General features: G+C 40.5%; 1 protein-coding gene across 3 annotated transcripts in view; it reads right to left on the bottom strand.

Moving 5' to 3' along the window:
- AIG1 (androgen induced 1) overlaps positions 1-27,078 on the bottom strand; it is a 147,303-nt gene that overhangs the window by 60,502 nt on the left and 59,723 nt on the right. Inside the window, exons 2-3 of one of the 3 annotated variants that reach the window (XM_072141349.1) lie at positions 23,972-24,127; positions 499-600 (exon numbers count right to left, since the gene is read on the bottom strand). In XM_072141349.1, coding sequence (XP_071997450.1) covers positions 499-600; positions 23,972-24,127 — 258 coding nt within the window. Of the gene's footprint in view, positions 1-498; positions 601-23,971; positions 24,128-27,078 lie in introns of those variants that run through there. The other 2 variants (XM_072141350.1, XR_011854133.1) reach the window with 2 other exon arrangements.

Raw genomic sequence — 27,078 nt, 5'->3', positions numbered from 1 at the left:
GAGTTTACCTCTGTATATCTAATAAAAATATAGTGGTCTTAACATTTTTATTATGCAAAAAGCTAAAGCCTATATCCTGTACCAACAACTCATTTTCTAGACAAACAAAAATTACGTATTTGTTTACATTCAAGAAAATGTATGTGTAAGCATGAGGGCACCATTTTTATATAAGCTTAGTTGCTATCCAAAAAAACACAAGAAAATAAAGTGATTACATATAATATAATTTTAAAAATGTTCTTCACCTTCCTAGTTTATCCCAGTGAAAATGGTTGCAAAATTTAATAATGGTAACTCCCTGTCTCTTCCCCAAAATATTTCTTTGACTGTAAGGATCGTTTGTTTGTGAAAACTTATAGGCATTCCAACATAATTAGACATTAAAATTTGATCTTTAATCAATATACTGTAGTAATATAGCTGAACAAAATGACTGTAAATTAACTATGTGTATGTATATATATAGCACTTGTAGAAAACTCAGATTTTACCTACCATTCCATGGTTTAGCCAAGGTGGTATGAAATTATCCAGCAGCTTCGGAAAGACTAATTCCCTGTCATATATGTAAAGAACCCAGAACATTGTCACCACAAACTGCAAAAAAAGAAAACAAATAAAATATTTCATATACACATAGATCAACCATTCATTTTCCAATGATATCCTATCTTTAAAAATATTTATGAAGCATTGTTACCATCATTTATATAATATTTAATTTGTGATTCATATTTAATATAATAAATGTAATCAGTTTTTAATGCATCAGCAATATTGAGCCAAAACGGAGTGTGAAGACTACATAGAGACAAGCTATATTGTTTGTGCTGGTTTGTGCCGCGCAAATTTTTGTTTGTGCTGCTTTTGTTTTGAATATATGAACAAAAAATTAAAGTTCAAAAGTTCAAGCAGCCCCCCCACATTAACCGAATCAAACAAAACAGGTGTCAAACGTTAGTGCTACGTTTGTGCAGCAAAAATTTTCGTTTGTGCCGCTATCATTTTTAATATATTCATACTTTTTTGCAGTGGTAATCAGAGTTCATTTCTTCCAAAGTACAATGTGTTTGCTAGCTCCCCCTGGTGATCAAACCAGGGAAGTGTCACTAGGTTTGTTTTTTACCAGTTCATCCTAAACACCTCAAATACCTGAACATACCTTAAAAATAATAGCGGCACAAACAAAAATTTTTGCTGCACAAACCAGCAAAAACGTAGCACTAACGTTTGACACCAGTTTTGTTTGATTCGGTTAATGTGGGGGGGGGGGGGGCTGCTTGAACTTTTGAACTTTTTTGTTCATATATTCAAAACAAAAGCAGCACAAATAAAAATTTGCGCAGCACAAACCAGAACAAACATAGCAGAATTGTTCGGCACCAGTTTTGTTTGATTTGGGCAATGTGGGGGGGCTGGTTGACCTCTGATGACCTCTGGAAACTTTCATTAAAATCTCGAAAACGATGGCGGCACAAACAAAAATTTCTGCTGCACAAACCAGCACAAACGTAGCACAAACGTTTGACACCAATTTTGTTTGATTTGAACAAGGTGGGGGGGCCAACTTCACTCAGGTTGGCCATAGCTCTACATAACATCATAGTTACTTCAGGTTGGTAAATTGTGTTGGTGGATTCCAATTAAGGGTTCAACATAGGGTTGAGATCTAGACTTTGAGTGGACCATTTTAACACCTTGATTCTTTACTTTTTCAGTGATCAGTTGTAGTTTTGCTGGTACTTGCAATAACGGCCCTGTTTTGGTACATTACGTTTGTATACATTGGAATTTATTGTCAACTCAATTGGGTTGCATTTGCTAAACCAAACCTGGTGTAGAAAATTCACAATCATGGGTAATTTGTGATTAAATGACATATTATTTTGATTGTGGAAGCTTTTCACCCTTGCTTAAATAAAACGGTGAGGCAAGGGTAGAGCCACCATCCTGCATGCAATCATCTTTTTATATTTATTATTAAGTTCTCATATCAAACAACCTAGAATTAAAGAATTCATATAGTGTACATTATTTTAATTCTGAATATACATATTTACCAGACTTCAAGTCCTTCAAAGGAGTAGACAATATTATGTCCTATCCAAAAAATGGGCAGCACTCCAAATTGTAGAAAAATGTGATCCTTTTATTCCATAATGAGCAACAACAGCAACGTTTCGGCTCTGTGAGAGCCTTTTTCAAGCCATCTATTTCAGTGAACATGGTGAATATATATACACATATATATGGTCACATGACCACCTACTACCAGCCCACCTAATGTGCATATTTGTGGTAAAAAAACATGAAAATACATCAAATTGTACAAAAATTCATTTATATGTTATACATGTGCACATTCAATTGTATATGTATTAAAAAAACATTATATTGATTTACTACCCCATCCCTATACATACAAGGGTAACTCCATTGCTAATTACATGTGCAAAAAAGTACATAAAGTGTGCCTGTGCTCTAACCAAGCCCCCGTGCGGAGTCCTCAGGTGTCTCTCCATCACTATCGCATCCTCCGATCGATTAAAAAACTTGCCCGTTTAGGAATACACATTGTGAACCCTGTGGAAGGCACAGTGGAACGCACGCAATCTAGGGACCTGTGCGCATGCGCTTTGAGTCCCGGCTTCCGTGTCTAGCGTCATAGCAACAACAGAGTAACAAATTGTAGCCATTCTAGCCACGTAACACTATTAAATGCATTTGGACACTCATTATGCCAATGAAAGCTGCAATAAGCAATGAGCAACTTTTTGTGATATTTTGATGGTAATATACCTGCTTTTTTATCTTGTAGACAACACAAGCCTGCTTCAGATGTCTCCTCGCTGAAGCTCCAGACTATTGTCAATGCATTTTTTATTTTTGTAACCACATTAGTTGGACTGTTATTTGCAGCTTTTTTGTACACGATTGCCTTTTCATTGTATATTTGGTATTCGTGAAGGGGTCAAGAGGGATTAAATAATTATTATTATATATGTGTACCGTGAAGGGTGGGGAGCAACAGAAAAGGTTTCCCTGTTTATTACTAGAGGATAATGTTGTTCCTTTTGAACAATGGTTTCTCTGGGAAGGGTTAACTATTCTTCATCTTTGACCATGGCCACGGCTGTTAGTAGAGCATATTATCCCTCAACAATGATTGAGCCACCGTGAATGTTTATTTTTATAATTTATCTCATTTTGTTTATCATTACATCTTTGCATCCTTCAACAATATTTGCAGTTTATTAGGATGATTCATATGGCTGCTTATTGCAGCTTTCATCTGCATAATGAGTGTCCAATAGCATTTAATAGTGTTACATGGCTAGAATGGTTACAATTTGTTACTCTGTTGTTGCTATGACCCTAGACACGGAAGCCGGGACTCATAGCGCATGCGCTATTGCGTGCATTCCACAGGGTTCGCAATGTGTATTCATAATCGGGCAAGTTTTTCATCGATCGGAGGATGCGAAAGTGATGGGGAGACACCTGAGGACTCAGCACGGGGGCTTGGTTAGAGCACAGGCACACTTTATGAACTTTTTTGCACATGTAATTAGCAATGGAGTTACCCTTGTATGTATAGGGATGGGGTAGTAAATCAATATAATGCTTTTTAATACATATACACTTATTACGAAATTGAATGTGCACATGTATAACATATAAATGAATTTTTGTACAATTTGATGTATTTTCATGTATTTTTACCACAAATATGCAAACTAAGTGGGCTGGTAGTGGGTGGTCATGTGACCATATGTATGTGTGTATATATATTCACCATGTTCACTGAAATAGATGGCTTGAAAAAGGCTCTCACAGAGCCGAAACGTTGCTGTTGTTGCTCATTATGGTATAAAAGGATCACATTTTCTACAATTTGGAGTGCTGCCCATTTTTGGATATTACTACTGGAGGATCTGAGGCCCGATCCTATGACGCCTGCACCCACCTGAGCTATATTGGATAGTGCCACTGGATTTTTCTTTGTGTCAATATTATGTCCTGATATGTACAAAACATAGAATTTAAAGAGATTGCACTTTTTCAGGTCTATAACCTTATACGAGTTTCAATCACGGGTATATAACAACTTAGAGAGCCCAGTGGTTAAGGCAAAAACGTATTTCTTAAAGCAGAAGGAAACTTTACCCCGCTGCCATTATTGGTCTTTTTTGTTCTTGCGTTTCCAATTTTTTCCACTTATTTAAAAATCCAGAACTTTTGTATTTTTCTCTGTACAGAGCTATACGAGGGTTGGTTTTCTGTGTAACAAATTATACTTTCTAGTGGCAGCATTTAATATTCCATGTACTGCAATAACTTCACAGGGAGCGACGCTCTCTGCCAAGATTGTGGGGTACATGCACCATCAGGATTTAAAGAAGACCTGTCACTGGAATTTTACCACCCTGACTAACAAGCCTGCTGATAAAGGGTTACAAGTCCTCCCCATATCACCTAAAATTAGCTGCCAGTGAGCCACTGTACCTTAAAGAGGACCTGTCACCCCCAAAAAGACCCGCCACCAAATATGCCCCCCATAATCCTCTCCCCAGCCCCTTTCTATATATGCCATTTTTTAAAATTTATGTTGGGAAAGTTGGCTGTAATAGATCTGACTTCTTATCAAATACGAAATAATCCCCGTATCCTGTGCGCTGGCTGTCGGCCTTATTCATGAGGGGGTCGGCCGATACTCCACCACGCCCCTGTCAGCAGGGACCTGTAAGAATAGCCAGCAGCAACGCATCTGTTGCACAATGGCTGCCGACTCTCTGCAATGGGGGCGTGTGCTTATTCACAGCGCCGGCCAAATGTATATAACATTCGGTCGGTGCTGTGAATAAGCATGGCACGGCCACTGTCAGTTCGGCGCGACCGACTTGCGCTGTCAAAAAGCACGGCAATATATGCTCTGCTGCCAGCTATTCTTAAAAATCCCCGCTGACGGGGGGGGGGGGGGAGAAGGTGTCGGCCAGCCCTCTCATGAATAAGGCCGACTGCCAGCGCATTGGCATATATAGAAAGGGGCTGGGGAGAGGATTATGGGGGGCATATTTGTTGGGGGTCTTTTTGGGGGTGACAGGTCCTCTTTAATTACAGTAATTTTTGTGATATGCAAATTAGCTATCCTGATTCATGTCTAGTGGCTGTAACTCTTCTCTCTCCCTGGCTGGCAGTGAACCATGCCTCATTATGTTCACTAACTGCTCTGTGTCTCTTTAAATCATCACCCTCCCTCCTTGTGCTGAGGGACCGTCTGCTAATATTCAACTACAGACATGTAAAGCTCTATTTACTTAAAGGAAATATTGTGTCAATTTTTTTACACAATGCCTTGTGTTTCATTTATGCCATGTGACCAGGGTGACATCATCGCAGGTCCAAAAAGCCTTCTAACAATAGCAAACTGTACACCATGTATGTAATCACATAAAATAACAGCAGCCTCCATGGAGGATGGAGTGTAGTAGAAGTCCATGAAGGCTGCTTTGACTTCATTTGGTCAGATACATAAAGTAACACTTTGCAAGTTCCATTAGGCTAATTAAGTGGATTCTGGTGGAAAGTGGGATATTTGAGTAGTATAAGGCCTCCCTCCCCCAGGCCCTATTTATCACACACTACAATACAGAATACAAACATCCATATGGAATAATAGGAATGAGGGCCATGCTCGCAAGAGCTTACAGTCTATGAGACCTACTAGAACTTTAACCTACTGGAGCCTTCTCTGTGCTCCCCACCCTTCTATATTTAGTTACATTTGAAGGGGAAAAAAAGCCAACCAGACTGAAAATTATATTTCAAGGTCAATTTTAATTTATTATTATTTGTAATCCTCAAACGGGAGAGAATTAGAAGAGAATATACCAGTTCTGCAGATTGTAGTCTCCTTTTAATTTTATAAAAATGTATTCTCTTCTGAGAATAATCTGGATAAATAATATTCTGTAAACACATTATCTTTGCCCACATTATCTAGGAGCCAATCTTTGACAAACGTAGTTACATAATCCCATTTAGCTTTTTTCAGGGACCACAATAATCCTAATGTTACCAGATAAGGAAAGACAAGCACAAAATAAAGATAGGTTTCTTCCAGTTACAGTGGGAGAAAAAAGCATTTTGTCAGTAATTGTGCAAGTTCTCCCACAAAGATGAGAGAGGCATGTAATTGACATCACTTACAAACAAGCAATACTTCTGGCTCTCACAGACCTGTAACTTCTTCTTTAAGAGGCTCCTCTGTCCTCCCCCATAACCTGTAGTAATGGCTCCCGTTTTAAAATTCAAATTCAAAGTTTTCAATTCCAGATTAATACAACTTTAAAGGGGTATTCCAGGAATAAGAACGTCGGATACAAAATAGATAAATAGTCGGATAAATAGATATGACAAAACTGAATGTCATTAGTCACAAAATGGAGCTTAATTAGTTTGATATACGATTCACAAAATGTTATCACCAAGATGGCCGTCACTGAAAACTACAGGTCCCATTATCTTTTAGTTCTCAGTAACATCTCCTCCCTCTTATGCTATGATCCCAGTGATAATATAACAGACTTTCTTGCTCTGTTACCATAGTAATGATGATGTGTGTAAATGCCATCACTGCACACTACCTCACTGAGATGACATCTCACCACAACACTGGCCATACTGGATACACTGGAGCCAACCAACAGCAGTCAAACGTAGTGATGATCAAATGACCTGTGATCAAATGTGACCAGTGGCCATCTCCTGTCCTGTGTCTGCTCTGCACAGCGAAAATCAACAATCAAATTATAGATCTTTATTATTACTTTATTTTTTTGTGTTATGTTATTATTTCAAGTACTCTGCCTAGCAAATTGTGGTTCACAATTTTCAGCCTTTTAGACCTTACTTTATTTCAAGGGGTGTTTTGGGTGTTAAAATTTGGCTCCCCATTTACTTCAATGAGCTTCATGTTTGGGTCAATGTAAGACCTGATGTACGTGTGTGTACTTTATTTAACTGATCTACTACATTTACTAATTTAGGACATTTTCTAAATAATTAGATCCTATTGTGTTTTTGTGAATGCTGGCACAATTAGATGAGTATTCATGGGGCAGTATTTGACCAGTCTAGGTCTTTTTTTTCCCAAAATGACCTAGTCCAGTTAACAACACATTCAACAACACGTTCAACACTGTTACCTTATTCAGTCTCTAATCTAATATACATAAATCATTTTATCAGCAGTAAATGAAGATTGGTGAACTCCGACAGGGATATAGAAAAGTAATCAGTTCAATTTAGAGTCTGAAGCTTTAGTATATTAATATGCATAACTAGTAAGACTACTTTTACCTCTGGCACAAAAAAATCAATTTGACCTACAAAACACAGCAAAAAATGTACCGGTAAAGGCCAAGCATAAATCATCAGATTTAGAATGCATAACTATAGTTTGTTACAATAGTTTCTAGAATACTTTGCGCATAGTTTGTTACAATAGTTTCTAGAATACTTTGCACATCCACTATAGATCTCAGCACAGAGTAGTTTAGTTCATTTTTTACTTAACTATAGAATTCGTGAAACTTATTCATCATGTAAGACAAGATCCACAAACTGTGATTACTGAACATGCTGTGAGGGTTAACCCAAATAGTGGTGTTCAGAGAAGCGCTTAGGCAGTAGTCTTTAAGATGAACAAAACGGTTGACATAAACCAAAACAGCAAATGGAAAAAAGAGCTCGCTGCACATGATAAAAACAAAAAAACAGTCCCTATCATAAAGGAAATTATCGTACTTCACCCCCACTAGGTTAGGTGCACCTTGTTCTGTTCTCAGACTTTTAAATACAGCATGGCCCACTTCTGGTTCTAACATCAACACCATTGCACTGAGCTTCCCTCTTATGTAGGGAACCACACCTTCCCCATCACCCAACACTGATGGCTTTACAAAGGCCCTGTAAACCTTGTCCTGGACCCTTGGAGCAGCCATCCTACCCAGCATGTTGACTTGTCCAGACAAAAGTTGTATCGTATTAGTTGCATTGCAAATATACTAAAATAACAAAATGTTTGTCAGTGGTCTATTGCAGCTGACACCAGCAATAATGGTTTTTACTTCATTGAGGCCAGGGACCTCTGTGAAAGGTATCTAAAATCCACAATAACGTCTTGTGCTTTTGTACATACCAAACCTCTGCCCAACCATGGGAGTCTGGGGACCTTCAGATAGAATGCAATAAACCCTATAAAGGGCATCTGAATTACTTTGCAGCCCACCCCTCCTATGCTTCACTGTAAAATTAAAGTCTTGAAATCCAACAACCAGCACGTGACATTGGCATCATTATCCTTTATTTCCTTTCAGAGGGGCATGATCCAATACCTGCCTAAATTTCCAACCCAGCAGATAGTAACAGAAAAAAAAAAATCTGCTCACTTCTTATATGTTCACCAGGCTGTTTACCCAGCACATGGACTGCCAATGTCACCACTAATGATGAGTGAACCCAAAGAGAATAATTTGGGTCTGTGCCGAATTTGGCAGGTTCAGCACCCACGAACCTGGGGACCGAACAGGCGCTGCTGTTCAATATCCGGGTCTGTGTCCCGGAAAAAGGGCCAAGCTGCTTGATTGACTGCTAAAGCAGCTTACAGCAACCAAAAATATGTCATCTGTAGGCATGCCTGTGATTGGCTGGGCAGGACATGTGACTGTGCAGTATAAGAGTCTCATGTCTAGGGAGAGAATACCGATCATCATAGGGTGATTCAAATAAGCAGGGAATTCTGAAAACTAGAGGTGGTGTATAGAGGAGGCTGCTGTTACAAGAGACAGGTAAAAATCTGAAATATATACTCTTAAAGGGCACTCTGAGAATCTGCATTAGGATCAGAAAATAGCACACAGTAATACCTTGATCATAAAAGTTCTCTTTTTAGTGAATAGTACACACTAATACGTGGATCATAAAAGTGTTGTTATCCGGTAATAGCATACAAATGACAGTGTGTACTGGTAGGCCCCAATAGGCTACACCAAGTGGAGGCATTGGTCAATTACATGTCAGCTTTGAACTGCTATTAGTCACAAGGTGCACCATGCAACGTGCACGTGGACCAATAAGCGCAGGCATGGATGTTACATCTCCTTAACTGCCCACTGGGTTAATGTACTGGTGGCTGGACATGAGGTAGGAGGCACTCTGGCTCACATTCTGCCCCCATCCATGATTGCCGGAAATCACTCCTTGCCTCCTGGTGGATTCTCCGCTTCTTCCTCTCCTGCTTCCAGCACCCACACCACCACTTTAAGCAATGCCATAGGGAAACAGCAGCAGGCCATGCTAAAATGTATCTGTCTGGGTGAAAGACCACACACTGATAGGGAGCTGCGGACAGGGATCCAGTAGGAGACAAATAGGAGACAGTAGGAGACAAAGCAGGAGCATGAGGAAGAGGAAGAGTTGGATAACACCTAGAGCAGCTCTTGGACATCACTTAAGCGTGGCTGGGGAGATGCAGAGGAGGACTCCCATCTCCTGCCTCTGGGCAGCCTGGCCACATGAGCCATTATATGCTCCAGTGCCTGCACACTGATGCATTGTTCTTATACTCCACGGTACTAAAGAATGGGTCCTCCGCATTCAATTTCTGGGTGGGAAAAATGGACACCTGGCCAAATTTTGCCCTCTATGGCTTGCAGGCGCTGTTCAGCACCATCTGTGGGGTCATCAACGACAAGAGGATCCACCACAAAATATGTGAACATCCTACATTAGTTTTTCCAGTGTCTGAATAAGTTCCCGAAAATCCACTTGAAATTTTTCAATTCTGCATTACCAGAACTTTAAATAAATATTTTCAATTCTGCATTTAAGGAACTTCCAATTAAAAATTTTTCAATTTCACATTCCAGGAACTTCAAATTCAAAATTTTTCCCCCTTCCAGTCAGTCTTCTGGCTTCTCCAATCCATGAGCTACTTTGGGCATGTTGGGGTGGAGAGCAGGCATGGGGCATAGTGGGTGGAAGGCACACAGGGGAGTGAATGCCCATTCCTCCAGATTTAGTATAGTCTCCACAAGAAAACCAGCTTCTCATTATGGTGCAAAAGGTCAAACACTTTAAACCTTGGGGGCTTATCCCTCTGTTATCTCCAAAGGTGCACTCTCTGAGCTTGGATTGTAACAGGGTAACAGGATGTCAGCTTTCAATTCTGCATAGTCCCTGTCAGCCTGCAGAGACAAATCATAGTAGGCCTTCTGGGCCTTGCCTATGAGAAATGGGGCAAATACTTCAACCCATTGCTGAGCTGGCAGTCTCTGACATTCGGCAACCCTCTTGTACTTTTTCTAACTCACTGGCCGTCCACCTGGCTAGGTGGAGCTGAGGTCTCCTTGACCTGGATATGTTCTGTTACTATGATCATCTATTTAATGAGGAGCTGGTTTGTCTCTTTTTATGCTTGAGCCTGCTGCTGCTGGGTGCTGACCTGCACAAGGTGCTGAACCAGGTCCTCCATTCTGTCAGTCTGGTCTTTTATTTCAGTAGCAGCCTTAAAACAGGACAAACAATCTTTTTAGATAAGCGCCAGGCCCACTGCAATCTGACATCACATCCCCCACAGCCCTTCTAACCCACTGCCGTTTCTCTAACCGCCACCCGCCTGATGATGTCATCCAGCTCTTGATGTGGACAACAGTAAGAGGTGGTGTAGAGGAGGTAGCATGCAGATTTGAAGTGGACAACAGTATGAGGTGGTGTAGAGGAGGTAGAATGCAGATTGGAAAGGCTGCGAAGGGCGTGATGTTGGATCCCAAAGGGGCCGTGGTAATGCCCCCTGTAGCCCTAATTTACATACAGATAAAAGACTTTTTCAAGTGGAACCACACTTTTTCAAGTGGCAACTATCTATAATAAAGGTATACTAGGTTAAGCATTTTAACTTCTATATACCACTGGTGGTAGATTTCATTTTCCATATTGTTTTGACTATAAAACGAACTCTATAGCAAGAAAAAATCTTGCTAAAAAGTGCTTGCGTCTTATAGACCTGCCAGACCCTCCTGACCACTGTAATGGAGATCGAGTGATGCCCTGATATAGAGCTGTACCCAATCTCCCACATAGGAGAGCCTGGCACTGCTCTCCCCTCTCCCGGGTGTCCTACAGGACTGATCACATGCTTCTTACATCACCACATACTGCTGAGAATGGGGATATGGTGCTCTGGGACAGGGTAAGAAGAAGGGGAAGAGGGAAATAGGAGAAGGGCGGAAGTGTGTGTGTGGGGGTCTGTGTGTGTATAGCTGAGCTGTGTGAGTAACTGTATGGCTGAAGCAGAGCTGTGTGTGTAACTGTATGGGTGATGCAGAGCTGTGTGTGTAAATGTATGGATGATGCAGGGCTGTGTGTGTAAATGTATGGATGATGTAGAGTTGAGTGTGTGACTGTGTGGATGATGCAGAGCTGTGTGTGTGACTGTGTGGATGATGCAGAGCTGTGTGTGTGTAACTGTATGGATGATGCCGAGCTGTGTGTGACTGTATGGATGTAGCAGCGCTGTGTGTGTGACTGTATGGATGATGCAGAGGTGTGTGTGTAACTGTATGGATGATGCAGAGCTGTGTGTGTTTAAATGTATGGATGGAGCAGATCTGTGTGTGCTGTGTTTAAGTGCGACCAACAGGGATATTTTAATTGGTGTAAAATATATTTTTCCTTTCTTGAAATCCTAAATCTGGGGTGTGTCCTATAGTAAAAAGCGTCTTATATTCCGAAAAATACGTTGAGAAATTGGTGGTCAAAAAGTCTCAAACCTACGGTTTGTGACCCCTTCTCACCAGTTTTCTAGCATAAAGAGAAGATGAATCTGGAGAATTCAAAATATTTTGCTAAAAACTTAAAAGTAACATAATGTTCCTTTACTGTAACCAGGTAACAGAGTTTACATGGAAGATAGAATAAAATAAATGTTATAGCAATTAGCTAGCTGCCACTAATCTCTTAACAGCATTACCATAAACCACTGAGAAGCGTCTAGGAAATAATGAGTAAGGAAATAGGAGAATGGATGGGAGTTTATTTTAAAATAATGTAATATAAAAAAATTGCACTTTGAATAGGGTTTTATAAAGAATATAAATATTTGTTTGTTGTGATGAAACACATTTTTTAACACATCAATAAAGCTTGGTAACTTTTTAATTTTTTTGCTGACAAAGTCAAATGAGGCCTTCATTTTGCAGGACAAGTTGCATTATCTAATTTGTCCATTTTATTTTTTATACAGTGTATTTTAAAACATAGTTTCACAGTGCAGTGTGGAGTTTGTTTCGTGTATACCCTGGGAATGTACAAGACACATACACCAAACTTGTCTATAGGGAGCCATTCACCTGGCTTTGAGCACAATACAAGATGAAAGTCGCAACAGTCACCAGCTGTCACCAAACCTTCACATCTTCAATACTGGATGACGGGGGAGGGGGATTTGGGAGGCGTCAGTACAACACAGAGATAGGTAATTTTGCGCTTCATAAAGCTAATGACCATAAACCTGCCACACATATTTCTATAGTATATGGAGGCATGCATGCTGTACTTTTTATTTTTAATATTTAATTGGCTAAATATGGGGTCTATAAGAAATTACATTCATAGAGGTAAGTGCAAAGATGAGAAAAATACATATTCACTATTACAGTATAAAAAAAAAACAAAAAAAAAACCATTTAGCTATACATCTGCAAATATGTACCAATATGTACTTCCGTGTGCTGGAAGGACAGCCCAGCTCGTGCGCTGGAGTATGATAAATAACCCCCTTAGCGTTGCACACATTTCTGTGTCTACAAAACTAGTTGTATTACTTTGGATGGGGTTGTTTTAGAGGCAAGCTAAATTTCTGCAACCCTCATTCAGATGACTAATATAGTTATAGAACATTCAGAAAGTGTGAAATTACCATTATGTTGTTGGCTAAAGTTTTAAAAGCTGTAAGGTTAAACAATTACAATGTTAATTATGTTGAAAATGTATGTATATAATAGAAATGAATAGTGTTTACAACTAATATATCAGTAATAATTATCTGATACAATCAATTATATCTGGAAGGTTAATAAAGGCCTGATAAAACTGGCTTTTTTTTAACCATTAAGACATTACATAAAAATGTGTAGAATTTTAAAGGGATTTTCCTGTAATAATTATATATACTCGTAGGGCAGGAAATTATAACAATTAATCTGCTTCATCAGTCCTATTACAAACTGGAGTCAGAACTGAAGTTTCATAAAGTTTCTGTTTCATACAAAGTCAAAGGAGCTGACAAAGAGATCCAAGATCAGTGCTCATAGACATATAAAATAGGAACAGGAAGCTAAGGGCAGATAAAGTGAACAAATGGGGTTCCAGTTGTGGGATTTTCCTGTCCTATTATTAAAATATGAGTGTATCTATTGGTGGCCTGGAACTAAAGTAGCAAATCTCAGAGAAGACTGATCATGAGAGATAGGCTCTGGTTTATCTACCATCAAAATCAAGCATGATAAACCAGCAACACTGATTTTTAAAGGGGTATTTCTATGAAGACAAGTTTCTTATATGTACTCTGGATAACAAAATAACACATTCTCTAATTCACTGTTATTAACAAAAATACAGCATTTTCAAGATATAATTCCAACCTGTGCCTATCAGTCCTGGTGTACCCAATTTTGATTGCCTCTGGACCTGACCCTGGATCTTCTGAGTTTAGGTTGCATTTCAGGACGAGCTCACTTAGACACAGTGGGGCAGATTTACTTACCCGGTCCATTAGCGATCCAGCGGCACGTTCTCAGTGGAGGATTCGGGACTTCCGGCGATTCACTAAGGTAGTTCCCCCGATGTCCATTAGGTGTCGCTGCTGCGCTGAAGTTCGTCGGAGTGCACTGAAGTTCACCAAACCATGCCGGGTGCATTTAAGTGCGTGTCAAGCAACATTTTTTTTTTAATTGCAGTGGTTTTTCTGAATCCATCGGGTTTTCGTATGGCCATGTCCCCCGATTTCCGTCACGTGCACGCCGGCGCCGATGCACCACAATCCGATCGCATGCGCCAAAACCCCGGGGCAATACAGGGAAAATCTACGCAAAACGGAAAAATTCAGGTAACCCGCCGGAAAAACGTGATTCGGCCCCTTAGTAAATGACCCCCACTGACTTCCTGCCGGCAGCTGGTGATGAGAGTAAAGCTACAAGCTACAGGATTACAAGGAATTTATCCAGGGGAGGATGAGGGAGGCTTTTAGTACAGCAGATTTGTATGTCATGGATGTTATAGCAGAGCTGAGAACGTCATGAGTAATATGCATCTCATGGATTTCATCATCTCTCATCTCTAATCTGTCCCATCTCTCTCTCATATCTGTGCAAGATACTAGTAAAATGTTCAGAAACTAAATGAAAGTGTAGATAAACCCTGTACTCTGATAATCTAACCACATTGTTAGCACACAGCATCTCAAAGCACTAGAGGAATCATGAAAGGTCTGCTTAGAGAGTCCCTGCCCAGACTGGAATTTTATTTATTTTCATTACCGTGTATATTAGAGTATAAGACAAGTTTTTCAGCACAAAAATTGTGCTGAAAAAACCTAACTTGGCTTATATTTGAGTCTATAAAAAAAAAAAAAAAAAGAAGCCGAAGAGAAGCCGAACGACCCGAAGAGGTATCAGACCATCCGAAACAAGAGGAGGACTCACGGGCGCCATTGGAGAGGTAAGTACAGTGTTAATTTTTTTTATTAAAGGCTTGTCATACTCGGGGCAGGGGCTGGCGAGCTATATACTGAGGGCTGGCAAGCTATATACTGGGGGGATGGGATGGCTATATACTGCAGGGGTTGGCAGTCCATATAGTGGGGGGCAGAGGCTGGCAGGATATATACTGGGGAGGCAGGGGCTGGCAAGCTATATACAGGGGGCAGGGACTGGCAGGCTATATACTGAGGGGCAGGGGCTGGCCAGCGGGCTATATACTAGGGGATATGGGATGGTCAGCTTTACACTGGCTGGAGGCCGTGACCAATGCATTTCCCAGCCTAGGCTTATACTGAAGTCAATAGGTTTTCCCAGTTTTTTGTGTTAAGATTAGGTACCTCGACTTAAACTCGGGTCTGCTTATACTAGAGTCGGTATTTATTTATATTGATTTTTTTGGTCTTCATTATGATGGTGGTACCCAATAATTCACTTTTTAATGTTTACTAACTCTATAAATCTATGTGTATGGAAAAAAATAGCATTTTTCATGTTTTTTAAATACTTTATTAAATTATCATATTTAAGTTCCATTAGAGAGCTCTAACATGCAATTGCTTGATCACTTGTACAACATACTATATTTCTACTATTATTTAATAGCCCAATAATTTAAATTAACCCCTTAAGGACGCAGGGTTTTTCGGCTGATTTCTCGCTCTCCAACTTCAAAGATCCATAACTTTTTCATTTTTACGTGTACAGACCTGTGTGAGGGCTTATTTTGTGCGTAACAAATTTTACTTTCCCGTGATGTTATTTATTTTAACATGCCGTGTACTGCGAAGCTGAAAAAAAAATTCCAAATGTGGAAAAATTGAAAAAAAAACGCATGTGCATCACGTTCTTGTGGGCTCAGTTTTTACGACTTTCACTCTTCGCTCCAAATAACATGCCTACTTTATTCTTTGGTTCGGTGCGATCGCGGTGATACCAAATTTATATAGGTTTTATTGTGTTTTAATACATTTTCAAAAATTAAACGAATGTGTACAAAAAAGAAAAAAAATTTTTTGCCATCTTCTGACGCTAATAACTTTCATACTTTGGCGCACGGAGATGTGTGAGGGGTCATTTATTGCGAAATGAGGCGACATTTTCATTGCTACCATTTTGAGGTCTGTGCGACATTTTGATCATTTTTTATTTCATTTTTTATGTTATGTAAAAAGGTGTAAAAGTCGCATTTCGGACATTTGGGCGCCATTTCCCGCCTCGGAGGTCACCGCCGGCCGTAACCATTTTTATATTTTGATAGATCGGGCATTTTGGGACGCGGCGATACCTAATATGTCTGTGATTTTTACTGTTTGTTATGTTTTATATCCGTTCTAGGGAAAGGGGGGTGATTTGAACTTTTAATATTTTATTAATTTTTTTTCTTTTTTAAACTTTTTTTTTTCTTTTTTTTTTCACTATTTTTTAGACCATCTAGGGTACATTAACCCTACATGGTCAGATCGCTCCTACCATATATTGCAATACTACAGTATTGCAATATATGGCATTTTTGCAGGTCATACATTACAATGAGCCACTGGCTCATTGTAACGAACCTGCATAAACCATGTAGCCTCGTGTCAAAAGAAGACCCGAGGCTACCATGGTAACCGATCGCCGCCCCCCGATGACGCTCGGGGGCGTGGCGATCGGAAAAAAGATGGCGGCGCCCGCGCGCCGCCGTCTTTTAAACGCCGCCGGCGACTTTGCCGGCGGCGTTTAGAGGGTTGATAGCCGCGATCGGTGCAAGCACTGACCGCGGTTATTAGCGGTGGGGGTTTTGTGCAAAATGCAAAAACCCCCACCTATGTATGAAGAGGACTCAGCCCGTGAGCCCTCTTCATACATCCCTTATACCTCTGCGCCGTAGAGCTACGGCGCAGAGCGTTAAGGGGTTAACCAGTAGGGCTCTGAGAGGCAGATTTGATAGCAGATTTCCTTTAAGAAATGTTCTTTAAAAGTTCAATATGAAGTTTAAAGTGAGCATGTCCAGTTGTTTCCATAACCACAGAAATTTAGGTTGTTGCATGTCCGTTGTGTGTTGTCTCTGTTTTGCTTCCATTTTGTATCCACAAAAAAACCCAAAAGGTTTAACATTGGTAAAAAAACAAAAACAACAAGTTCCCAATCCTCATCAGTGAAAAACTGACCTGTCATCATATTCCGGACTAATTGAGCTCCGTGATCCGTAAAAAGAATAGGACAGGTTTAAAAAAAAATTTCACAATAGATGAATAAAAAAAAAAGCCAATGTGAAAACAATGGCTCAGTAATCCTTCATTGAAAAACAACGCCAGTGTGATAGAGCCCTTACTGAGGATCCACAAGTCTGGCCTCCTTTAAATTAATTCTTGGATTTTTTGTAGGGCGGAAGTTGTTAGATTTAATTCTAGCCCATGAAACATTCGACAGAACCAAAAAAAATGCTTATCCCAAGTGCAAAACGCATAGGTCCATCATTTTTTTAGGTTAATGTTTTATATTTAAAAAAATACCCTATTATCAAATTTAAGACAGTGCCGTTATCACAACATTAAAGTTGGCTAAACCAAGTGCCATTTTAGTGTACCGCTGCTTTTGGGATTCATGTCTAAAAAGCGATTCTTTTTAGATTTGATCAGATGTTGTATATAATAACGCACCACTTTCCCAGATTATCTTACCTTTATAAAATATCATAGTTTTATATTGTTGCCATGTTATTCAATATACTTTCTACTAACACCTACACAAAAGATATTCCCGCATAAATCATAAGAGATAAGTGGCTTTTACAGAAAGTAATTTCAGCTGAAATAAAAGCCACCACGTGCTCTCATCATGCAGTAGTCCATGTGAAAATCAAGGAACAATATAATCACTATCCACCAGTGCCTTCCTTGTCCATTATAGTGTAGCTCCACTTTCAAATGCCTCTTCATAATAACATGTGTGCATGTTGAATAACAATAAATCTGACAGTAATAAGACTTTGTAACTCCATATGCAGTCAGTCTTTTCCAATGTATTCTGCTGTGTCTGTCATATCATATCCTGCTCACTCAGCAGTAAACACAGCATAAAGTATATCATAAAATAATAATTATTTCTATAAGGCTATGATAATATCTTTACTGGGCATTTCATTAGCAACCTTTGGTATAGCTTCTGCCAATAATCTCAGACAAAAAAGTTCTGCATGCTCGTCTGGGTAAATTAATGCACACTTACTAGAGATGGGTGAATTTATTTAAATTTGGTTCGAAGCAATTCGCCGAATTTTTGGAAAATTTAGATTCGACCCAAATCAAATCATAAATGATAATAATTCTTTATTTATATAGCGCACACAGATTACGTAGCGCTGCACAAAGCATGTTGAATTGGTCCCTGACCCCATGGGGCTCACAACCTAACAGTATGTTTTTGGAGTGTGGGAGGAAACCCACGCAAACACAGAGAGAACATACAAACATGTTGACCTGGGTGGGATTCGAACCCAGGACCCCAGTGCTGCAAGGCAGAAGTGCTACTCACTCAGCCACCGTGCCGCCCTTTAATCATGACGAATCACGTTAAAAACAGGTATTTCCTAGTTGCAGAGAGCCTGTAGGGCAGTGGCGGCGAACCTATGGCACAGGTGCCAGAGGTGGAACTCAGAGCCCTTTCTGTGGGCACTCAGGCCATTGTCCAAGGACAGAGTTCACCAAACACTGAATCTTCCTGCAGTCCCAGGCAACTTAAGAGGTGCTGCTCTCAGCGCTATTTTAAAGCGACACTTTATTGGCTGTTTGGAACTGCAGGGAAAGTAAGGTGTTGACAGAAGTGCATTATCTTTGGAGGTCATCCTGCTGAACCCACTGTTCTTCCTGTACAGAGAGGCCCTGGAGAGAAGCTACAATGATAGTTTGAGTTTGCCCTCCTTCTATCCACTGTATTGGTGGCCACAGGGGGCCGATACAATTGAAAGATGTAGAAGGACAGGTAGCAATAAGTTGCTGCTTAAAATACCATGTTGGCACGCCACGGTAAATAAGTGAATTTTGGTTGAAGTTTGGGCACTCGGTCTCTAAAAGGTTCGCCATCACTGCTGTAGGGTGTTGTAGAACACTGTGTCATGCTCAAATATGCATAGGGAGTGTGGTTTGGTCTTCAAACAATACTGTTTTAGTATGACACGCACAAGACATCCGCCGCTCTTAAAATCGCTTCATTCTTCAATTCCATGTGCTCTTACAGAGGCCAACTTCATCAAATAAGCGAAGCAGGAACGCAACCTTACAAGGTAACGTCTGTGCCAGCTTGAAAGGACTGAGCTGAGGGCCAAGATCCCACTATAACTTCAAAGAGTTCACTCTTTTACACTGACATCAGATGATTCCATAGATTACAACAGAACCTGTTCTGTTAAACATGTAAACATGTAGAAACCCCCCAAAAGAGTACAGAGGGTGTTAGCAGTAATTTTGCATCAACGTCACTGATCATTTTGCACTTTCAATCGGTCAATAATCCATCATCAATATTGCTAAAGCCAAAAACAAACAAGAGTGGATCCAAAACAGAGATGACCAGTAAATGGGATATTTGCATATCCTTTTCATTTCTTCTGACAGATCAAATGAAGGGGAAAAATAAACATAGTGGCAACGTCATAGAGAGGTGCAGGGTGAAAACAGCATTATGGAAATAACAGAGTGTGCCAGGGAGACAGCGGTCAGTTGACAGCAGCATGAGTAGGCTGCAGAGTGGCAAAATGACAAAGCGTGGAGGTGGCGGCAGCAGTAGCAGGATGCCACAGAGTGGCACAATGACAGTGTGGAGGTGGCAGCAACAACCTGGTAGGCCACAGAGTGGCACAATGACAGTGTGGAGGTGGCAGCAACATTTAAAGCCACAGAGTGGCACAATGATAGAGTGTGGAGGTGGCATCAGCAGAAGCAGCAGCAGGAGCCCACAGATGGCAGCAACATTTAAAGCCACAGAGTGGCATAATGGTAGAGTGTGGAGGCGGTGTCAGCATCAGGAGCCCACAGAGTGTCACAATGACAAAGTGTGGAGGTGGTGGCAACCTGGTAAGCCACAGAGTGGCACAATGATAGAGTGTGGAGGTGGTGGTGGCAGCAGCAGCAGAAGCCCACAGAGTGGCACAATGACAGATTGTGGAGGTGGCAGACAATTCCAGTCCCTGGTGAAGATGGTAGGAGGCAGATGGAGCAGCATTGTGTGGAATCAGGCAAGTGGCAGCATCACAATAGTGGCTGAGGCAGGTAGTTAGAATCCAGACTCATTTCGCAATGTTTGGGGAAGGCGTCATGGCTGATATAATCTGATACATAAGGCATTGGTGTGTTGAAATCCTGGCCGATCCAAGCCTGATTCATCCTGACAAAAGGTCAGTCTCTCTACATTACAGGTGGACAAGCGGGTTCTCCTTGGGGTAACTATGGCCCCCGCCGCATTGAACACCTGCTCTGATGCCACACTACTGGCCAGACAGGTCAGCTTCTCTACTGCAAACTCCTGAAGTTGCGGCCACGCATCACATTTGCCTGCCCAGCAGTCCAGGGGATCCTCTATCTGGGGTAGTAAAGTGCTGTCCAAGTAGGCCACCACCTGCTGCTTGTGGCGGCTACCCTCCTTACTAGATGGGTGAAGGAAGTTGCTCATTAAGGACTCCAGACTTAAGCTGCTGCTGATGAATCTGCTTCTGCTCCTCTGGTCCTGTCTTAACAAAAAACTGCCACACCGCCGAGGTGGTGATTTTACTGCCAACACTCTGCACTGAGTGACTACTAACGCCGCTGCCTCGCTGAGCCTCTGCACCACTGCTTACTTGGACCTCAGAACAGGGGTTTGTACCCCGCTGCCATTTGGCTCCCGTCCTTGCACTGCTGCCACCCTGCTGACTCACAGCCACAGTAGTGACTTGCTGCCTGCTCTGCTGCCTGACGTGCAAGCGGACACACTCTTTTCCCTACGATGGTGAATACCTTGCTACACCCGACTTCCAAGTGTGATTGGCTACATCATCGTCAATTTCCCTGTCACTGCTATTCTCCTCAATGGTGTCAGTATGCACAGCTTGCCTACTGCACAAAGCAGCGGATGTCTGCCCCACCTTTTCACTGCCAAGCAGCTGCTAACTGTCCTCAAACACTTCTTCCTCCCTGTATAGTGGCTCTAAGCCCAGACCACCTAGTAGCTCTCTGGCTGAGGGAAATGGACAGGACAGAGGATGGTTGAGGACAGGTGAGGCCCGCTGACCTGCTCCTGGGCCATGCCAACTAATTGTATCTGACGAGCCCACGGGCTCTTGGCCGGGGTTGTCAGATGTTATATTTGAGGAATTGGGTGACCTAGTCAACCAATCAACAACCTTTGGGCTGTTGATCAACACACTGCCACTAGATGACAACGGCAGTTCTGGCCTCACAGAGTCACCCCTGCTGCGACGTCCCCTTACTGTGCTGCGACCTCTGCCTGCTCCACCTGCCATTTTTCTGTTTCACATAGTGGTTAATCAACTACGTGGATTTGACACGTATTTTTTGCTCTCAACTTTAGCAACAAAAAAAACGATTGGAATTTGCGTTATACAGATATCCAACAACGGACACCCTGTTATTGGAGTGTGAAATGCTGAGATTGCAAATAGCTGACAGTTTTTATAGGGCTATGTGACATCACATAAGCCTGCCGGTCGCTGATTGGCTTACAGATCTTCAAATGTCTCTGAGGGTGTTTCTTTCTCCTTCCCAGAGTTCTCTGCCCCATGTCACAAGTTGTGTTCGCGCCCATTTAGCTAAAAAAGCGGGGGGAAATAAAAACTTTGTTCCCACGAATCCATGTAGACTTCGGATTCGTGAAAATCAAATTTTATGTGAAATTTGTATCGAATTCAACCTCGTTCGAATCGATTCGCCCATCTCTAACCATAACAGAAACCTGATGAATTGCATAGTAGTAAGTGGGATCCGTCAAGCTTTGTTACAACTTGTTGTTCCAGTATGTATTAGATCTGTCTCTAGCTTCTATTCTGCTCTTCTGTTCCCATTTAACCCATTTTCTCCTACATTCAGTTACAAAGACGGTCTTTTACAAAAATCTTTTTTACATCTGTTTCCTCCTTTCAGAAAAACAAAATGATGCCCATTTTGTGTTGTTAGCTTTTTCTTACCATTTACTGTGTATTTTTCTTCCTGAGCAAGATCTTCCTGTTATGCCTTTCAGCTCAGTCAATGTGATTCTGACCATAGTTCCCATGATCCATATGGAGAACATGGCACACACCAAGATTAAATTTTTATGATTTTATTTCAGTGAATTTTTTCACATACTATATACTATGGTAAAGGCTATGCTATGTGAAAAATTCACTGAAATAAAATCATAAAAATTTAATCTTGGTGAGTGCCATGTTCTTTATATGGATTAAAGTCGATTGAGAATTCTACATTGAGCACCACCTATCAACAGAGTGCGGTCACTATAGCTCTACGTGTCATAGTTCCCATGATGTCTCTTGTGTGGTTTTATAAAAGAGCTTGGCAGAAAATCCAAAAATAGTTTCCAATAAGTAAATCTTCCCCATAGTTTGTACTTACAGGATCTATAGTGTGACTAACCTAGCAGCTTGCATCACAAGTGAGGAGCATAGGATAAGTAGTAAAAACCAGCAGTGAAATGGTTGCATGAAGAATGTGTGCTACAATTCATAAATCTGGTGCACTCGCACACTTCATAGGCAAACTGCACCTAGTACAGACTGCCCGTTTTTTGATAAATGTGGGCCTGTGTCTGGAGAGCAAAGACTGAGGGAGAGAGCTACAAAGGAGTGAAGAGTAAATTATATATCATGAGGTGCAGAGAAATACACAGAAAACTGTGCAAACTATGGTGGTTGGGCTGATAGGGAACAGTAGAGAACCTCTGCCACGCCTATTCTTTTAATCTACAATACAGCAATATGTGGCATGATTGTAAAAGCTTGTTCACACATGTATAGTGCACATTGTATACTTTTGCAGCTTGCACAATCAAAAAGTAACAATATATGACATAAGTATAAAAGCATATTCACACACATGGAATGCACATTGTGCAATAGTAGATCTTATATGCTGCAAAGAATATGATCAAAAAGGTCTCTCCACATCTATAACAATAAATGTAATAAGTATAAGAATGTATACACATATAAAGTGCATATCGTACATAATAAATGCTATGGAGTATAAAAACTACATGATCTATTATCCAAACTCCAGATGGGCTGTTGGCCGCAATTCCACATTCGTATAGAACAGTAACATTTTTACTTATTATCCTTCTACAAGTCAACATAGGACATAAATAATCTCCTACAACACTTATATAGGGTTTAATATAGTGATGATGCAAGTACTCTGATGTAACAAAATAATTATCCCAACAACAATAATGAACACAGTAAATGTCACAGCGAAAATACTTACTATACCAATGCAAAATAAGTATTTAGATTAGGTCAATATGCTAAAAAAGTTTTCACAGCACATACAAAAGGCATAAATACAGACATCCATATAGGATCGACAAGCACCAAACTTGAATGCAAATATGTTCAGTGAAATGTCACTGAAATGCTTAATAAACTCCCCAAATTTTCTGAAATACAATGCTTGTCTCAATTTGTCAAAAAATGTCTTTCTTTTTAAATTCAATGGGAGTTATTTATCATTGGTTTTATCTTGCTTTTTAGGCATAAAAAGTTGCATTGAGGTTTTTTGGGACTTTTTACTGTTTAAAAGTCAACAGGACTATTTCTCCCTATTCATTCATTTGGCATACACATGAAACTATGGCTAATACAAAGCTGCACATAGCCAGATTCATGACTTGTGACTTTCAGAAAAAGTTGCAGTAGTCATCAGTCCACTGCTGATGTATGTGCTTGAAATTTTTATGCATTTTGCAACTATTAAAAATAAATCAACTTGTAAGTAGAGGCCAAAGCCACTTTAATCTTATGGGCAGCAAAGCTACAAAAACAGACATAGAACTGTCAAAAGGAGCCTACCTAATGATAAATAACCCCCCAACTGTTTCATATATTTATCGTAGTGCTAGTAGAGAAAACCTCTAGCATTCCTGTAGCATTCATTTCACTAGTAAACAGTACTTACAACTCCTACAGGGAACGCTAAGACAGCCATCATCCAGTCACGGAGGGAGATGAGCTTTTTCAGCTGACGCTCTTGTTCTTGATTGTCACTGCCTTTTGTTAGAAGACAGGACAGGTCAGACAAAACACAAATGCCAAAGAAGACAGCCTGGATAACCTATTAAAGAATATAAACAGTACACTTATTAAAGCAAAGTGCTCAAAGTGTGATGGATACAAATGATTCATGCAAATAATGGAAACAGACATTACAAAAAACAGAAGTGGCTATGTAAATGGGTTGTCCCAAGTATTTAAGTTATGCCCTATCCATTATGCCCTATATGTGTGAGGGTCTGACTGCTGGGACCCCACTGATCACAAGAACGTGACCAGAAGGTCTCCAAAGAACTGGGATCATACTCATTTGTGGTGGGAGCGACAGGACGAGCATGCCCCATGTTGCTCCATACAATTGTATGGGAATGACAGAAATTGACCAAGCACAGCAGTTGACCATCTCTGACCGTTCCCTTAGAGCAGTGGTGGCGAATCTATGGCCAGAGGTGGCACTCGGAGCCCTCTCTGTGGGCACCCAGGCCATCACCCAGGTCACCATTTAGGAGTCAATACCTTCTCCTGCAGTCACAGGCAGCCCAGTACGTGCCATGTTCAGCGCTATTTTAAAGTGACTAGAAGTGCAGGAGGAGCAAGGAGGTCCTGGCAGAGTTGTATTATCATTGTAGACCCTTCTCCGGACTTGTGATTCATCCTGTTAAGGGACCTTTAGAGGGAAACTACAATAATAATCCGAATTTCTTCTTCTTTCTAGTGTATTGGTGTCCTCATGACGCCAATACGTTTGAAACCTGTGAGTTACTTTAGTTACTTAAAATTGCCATTTGGCACTATGTGAAAAATATGTGGCTTTTGCTTGTAGTTTCGGCACTCAGTCCCCAAAAGGTTCGCCATCACTGCCTTAGAGAGTGGGAGGATAACTTAAATGTTTGAGACAACCCCTTTTATGGGATATCCACATTTTCAAGTAAAGGAGTTTCACTAGCACCCATCGCTTTATGATCAGCACTCAGGGACCAGCAATCTCTATAGTAAGTAAGCGTATGACCATTGTACAGGCATGTATACGAGACATAAGTCATACTCTTGAACCCAAAGGGTATATTCACTTAGAGGTCTTCTGCCTCAAAATCTGATCATAAATTCCCCGTAATCTGCACCTCTGCAGCTTACAGAGGGAAAAAAAGCCACTTTCACAATTTAGCACTGGTTTGTAAGGTTTCTGTTACAGTGGGGCACATTTTCTAAGAATGTAGGAAACTGCACTAAAAGTGCTCTGCCTATGTATAATACTGGGTGTGCCATATTCATTAAGATCATGCGCCAGAAATCATGAATCTGGTGCTTCCCTGCACTAGCCCCACAGAGTTCACCAACTTTTGTGTGGTGCACCTTTAACATAAGCCATGCAACAGACTTTGCATGTTAAATCTGGTGCATGTTCCAACTGATCACCGGAACGCCCCTAATTTGTGTCACATGGTGACTAAAAACGGTCACGTGTGACACATTTCTGATGCAGATACTTCTTAAATACCTGTGCAAGCAGTTTACACTAGAAAGAATGTTAACCTATTGTACCTCCTAACGCATAGGAGGAATGTGATCCAAACAAAAGCATAAGATGAAAACGATATGTATTAAATAAAGTTTATTAGTGAAACAAATAACTGGTTAAAAATACTTGGCCCCACAACAGGGGGAACGCAAGACAATTTGAAATCCAGGCGAACAGATCAGGTATTTTGTACAGAAAATAATGATACTGTAATAGCAATGAGGATACATGCACAGTAAGAAATGGGAACACAAGAAAGTAGCATATGAACAAACAATAAGAGTGTAATTATCAACAATGTGAAAACGTCTTACCCATATTAAATCTGATCGCTGCCTGGAAGTCAAACGCGTTTGGATCACATTCCTCCTATGCGTTAGGAGGTACAATAGGTTATCATTATAGTTGCCAACATAGCTACATGGTGCCTATCCATTTAGGGTTATAACATCTAATATAGAATAGCCACATGCTATAATATAATACATTGCATAATACATTGCACTCCACTTTACCCTATTTTTTTGGTTTGTTCTAAACTCGTTTTATCATTTACTAGAAAGAATGTGCAAAGTCTGACAGAAAACTGGCGCAAAACCCCTGTGTGGATAGGGCCTAACTTACTTTGTGGGAAAACCGATTTATCTGACATAGTGGGGCACATTTACTTACCCGGTCCTGTCGCGATCCCAGCAATGCGTTGTCCGACGATCATGGACTCTGGCGCGATTCACTCCTGCATGCGTCGCTTCCCCGCTCAGTTCCGGAGTTCACCTTCTTTTTCCTGGTGCATGTAAGTGTATGTCTTGCGACACAATTTAAGTGTTAAATCCCACAATCAGTTTGAATCCCATTGGATCGTCCGACGGCCTGCCCCCCCCATATCTGTCGCATGAAAGCCGGCGCCGATGAGCCAAAATCTGATCGTGTGCGATCCCCGAATAATCAGAAAACCTGACGGAAATGCGGCCACGGGACCCTTAGTAAATAAGCCCCAGTATGTCTGAACAATATTTAATATGTGTATATATATATATATATATATATATATATATATATATATATATATATATATATATGTGTGTGTGTAAGTATAGATGTAAAAGTATACAATTTGCTCAATTAATTCCAATCTACAAATCTCATGCTTTATTAATAGTTTATGATTATGCTCTTAGTCAGACCTTTCTTTAATTATTAAGAATCTTCCTAACCCAGGGGCATGATCAAATTTTGTTTTTATTAACATTTTTAATTAACTGAATCCATTAAAACCGCAGCATGAATGATTAAGTTTTTCTAAATAAAGATGCTGGATCTATTGACTGCTGTCTCTTTTTTATCTTGTATAAAGTGTCTTAGGTCAGGTAATCCTGGCTGAATTTTATTAATTTGGGTAAGTGGGCAATGCTATAAATTTATCTTTGCTCTTTCTTGTATCTGTTTTTAGAGCTAAATAATAAATGCAGGCTGTTCCAATAGTGTTTTTTCTG

This window comes from Engystomops pustulosus, chromosome 3, assembly GCF_040894005.1.
Source record: "Engystomops pustulosus chromosome 3, aEngPut4.maternal, whole genome shotgun sequence".
Classification (NCBI taxonomy): Eukaryota; Metazoa; Chordata; class Amphibia; order Anura; family Leptodactylidae; genus Engystomops; species Engystomops pustulosus.
This window is presented reverse-complemented; position numbering and strand designations above follow the sequence as displayed.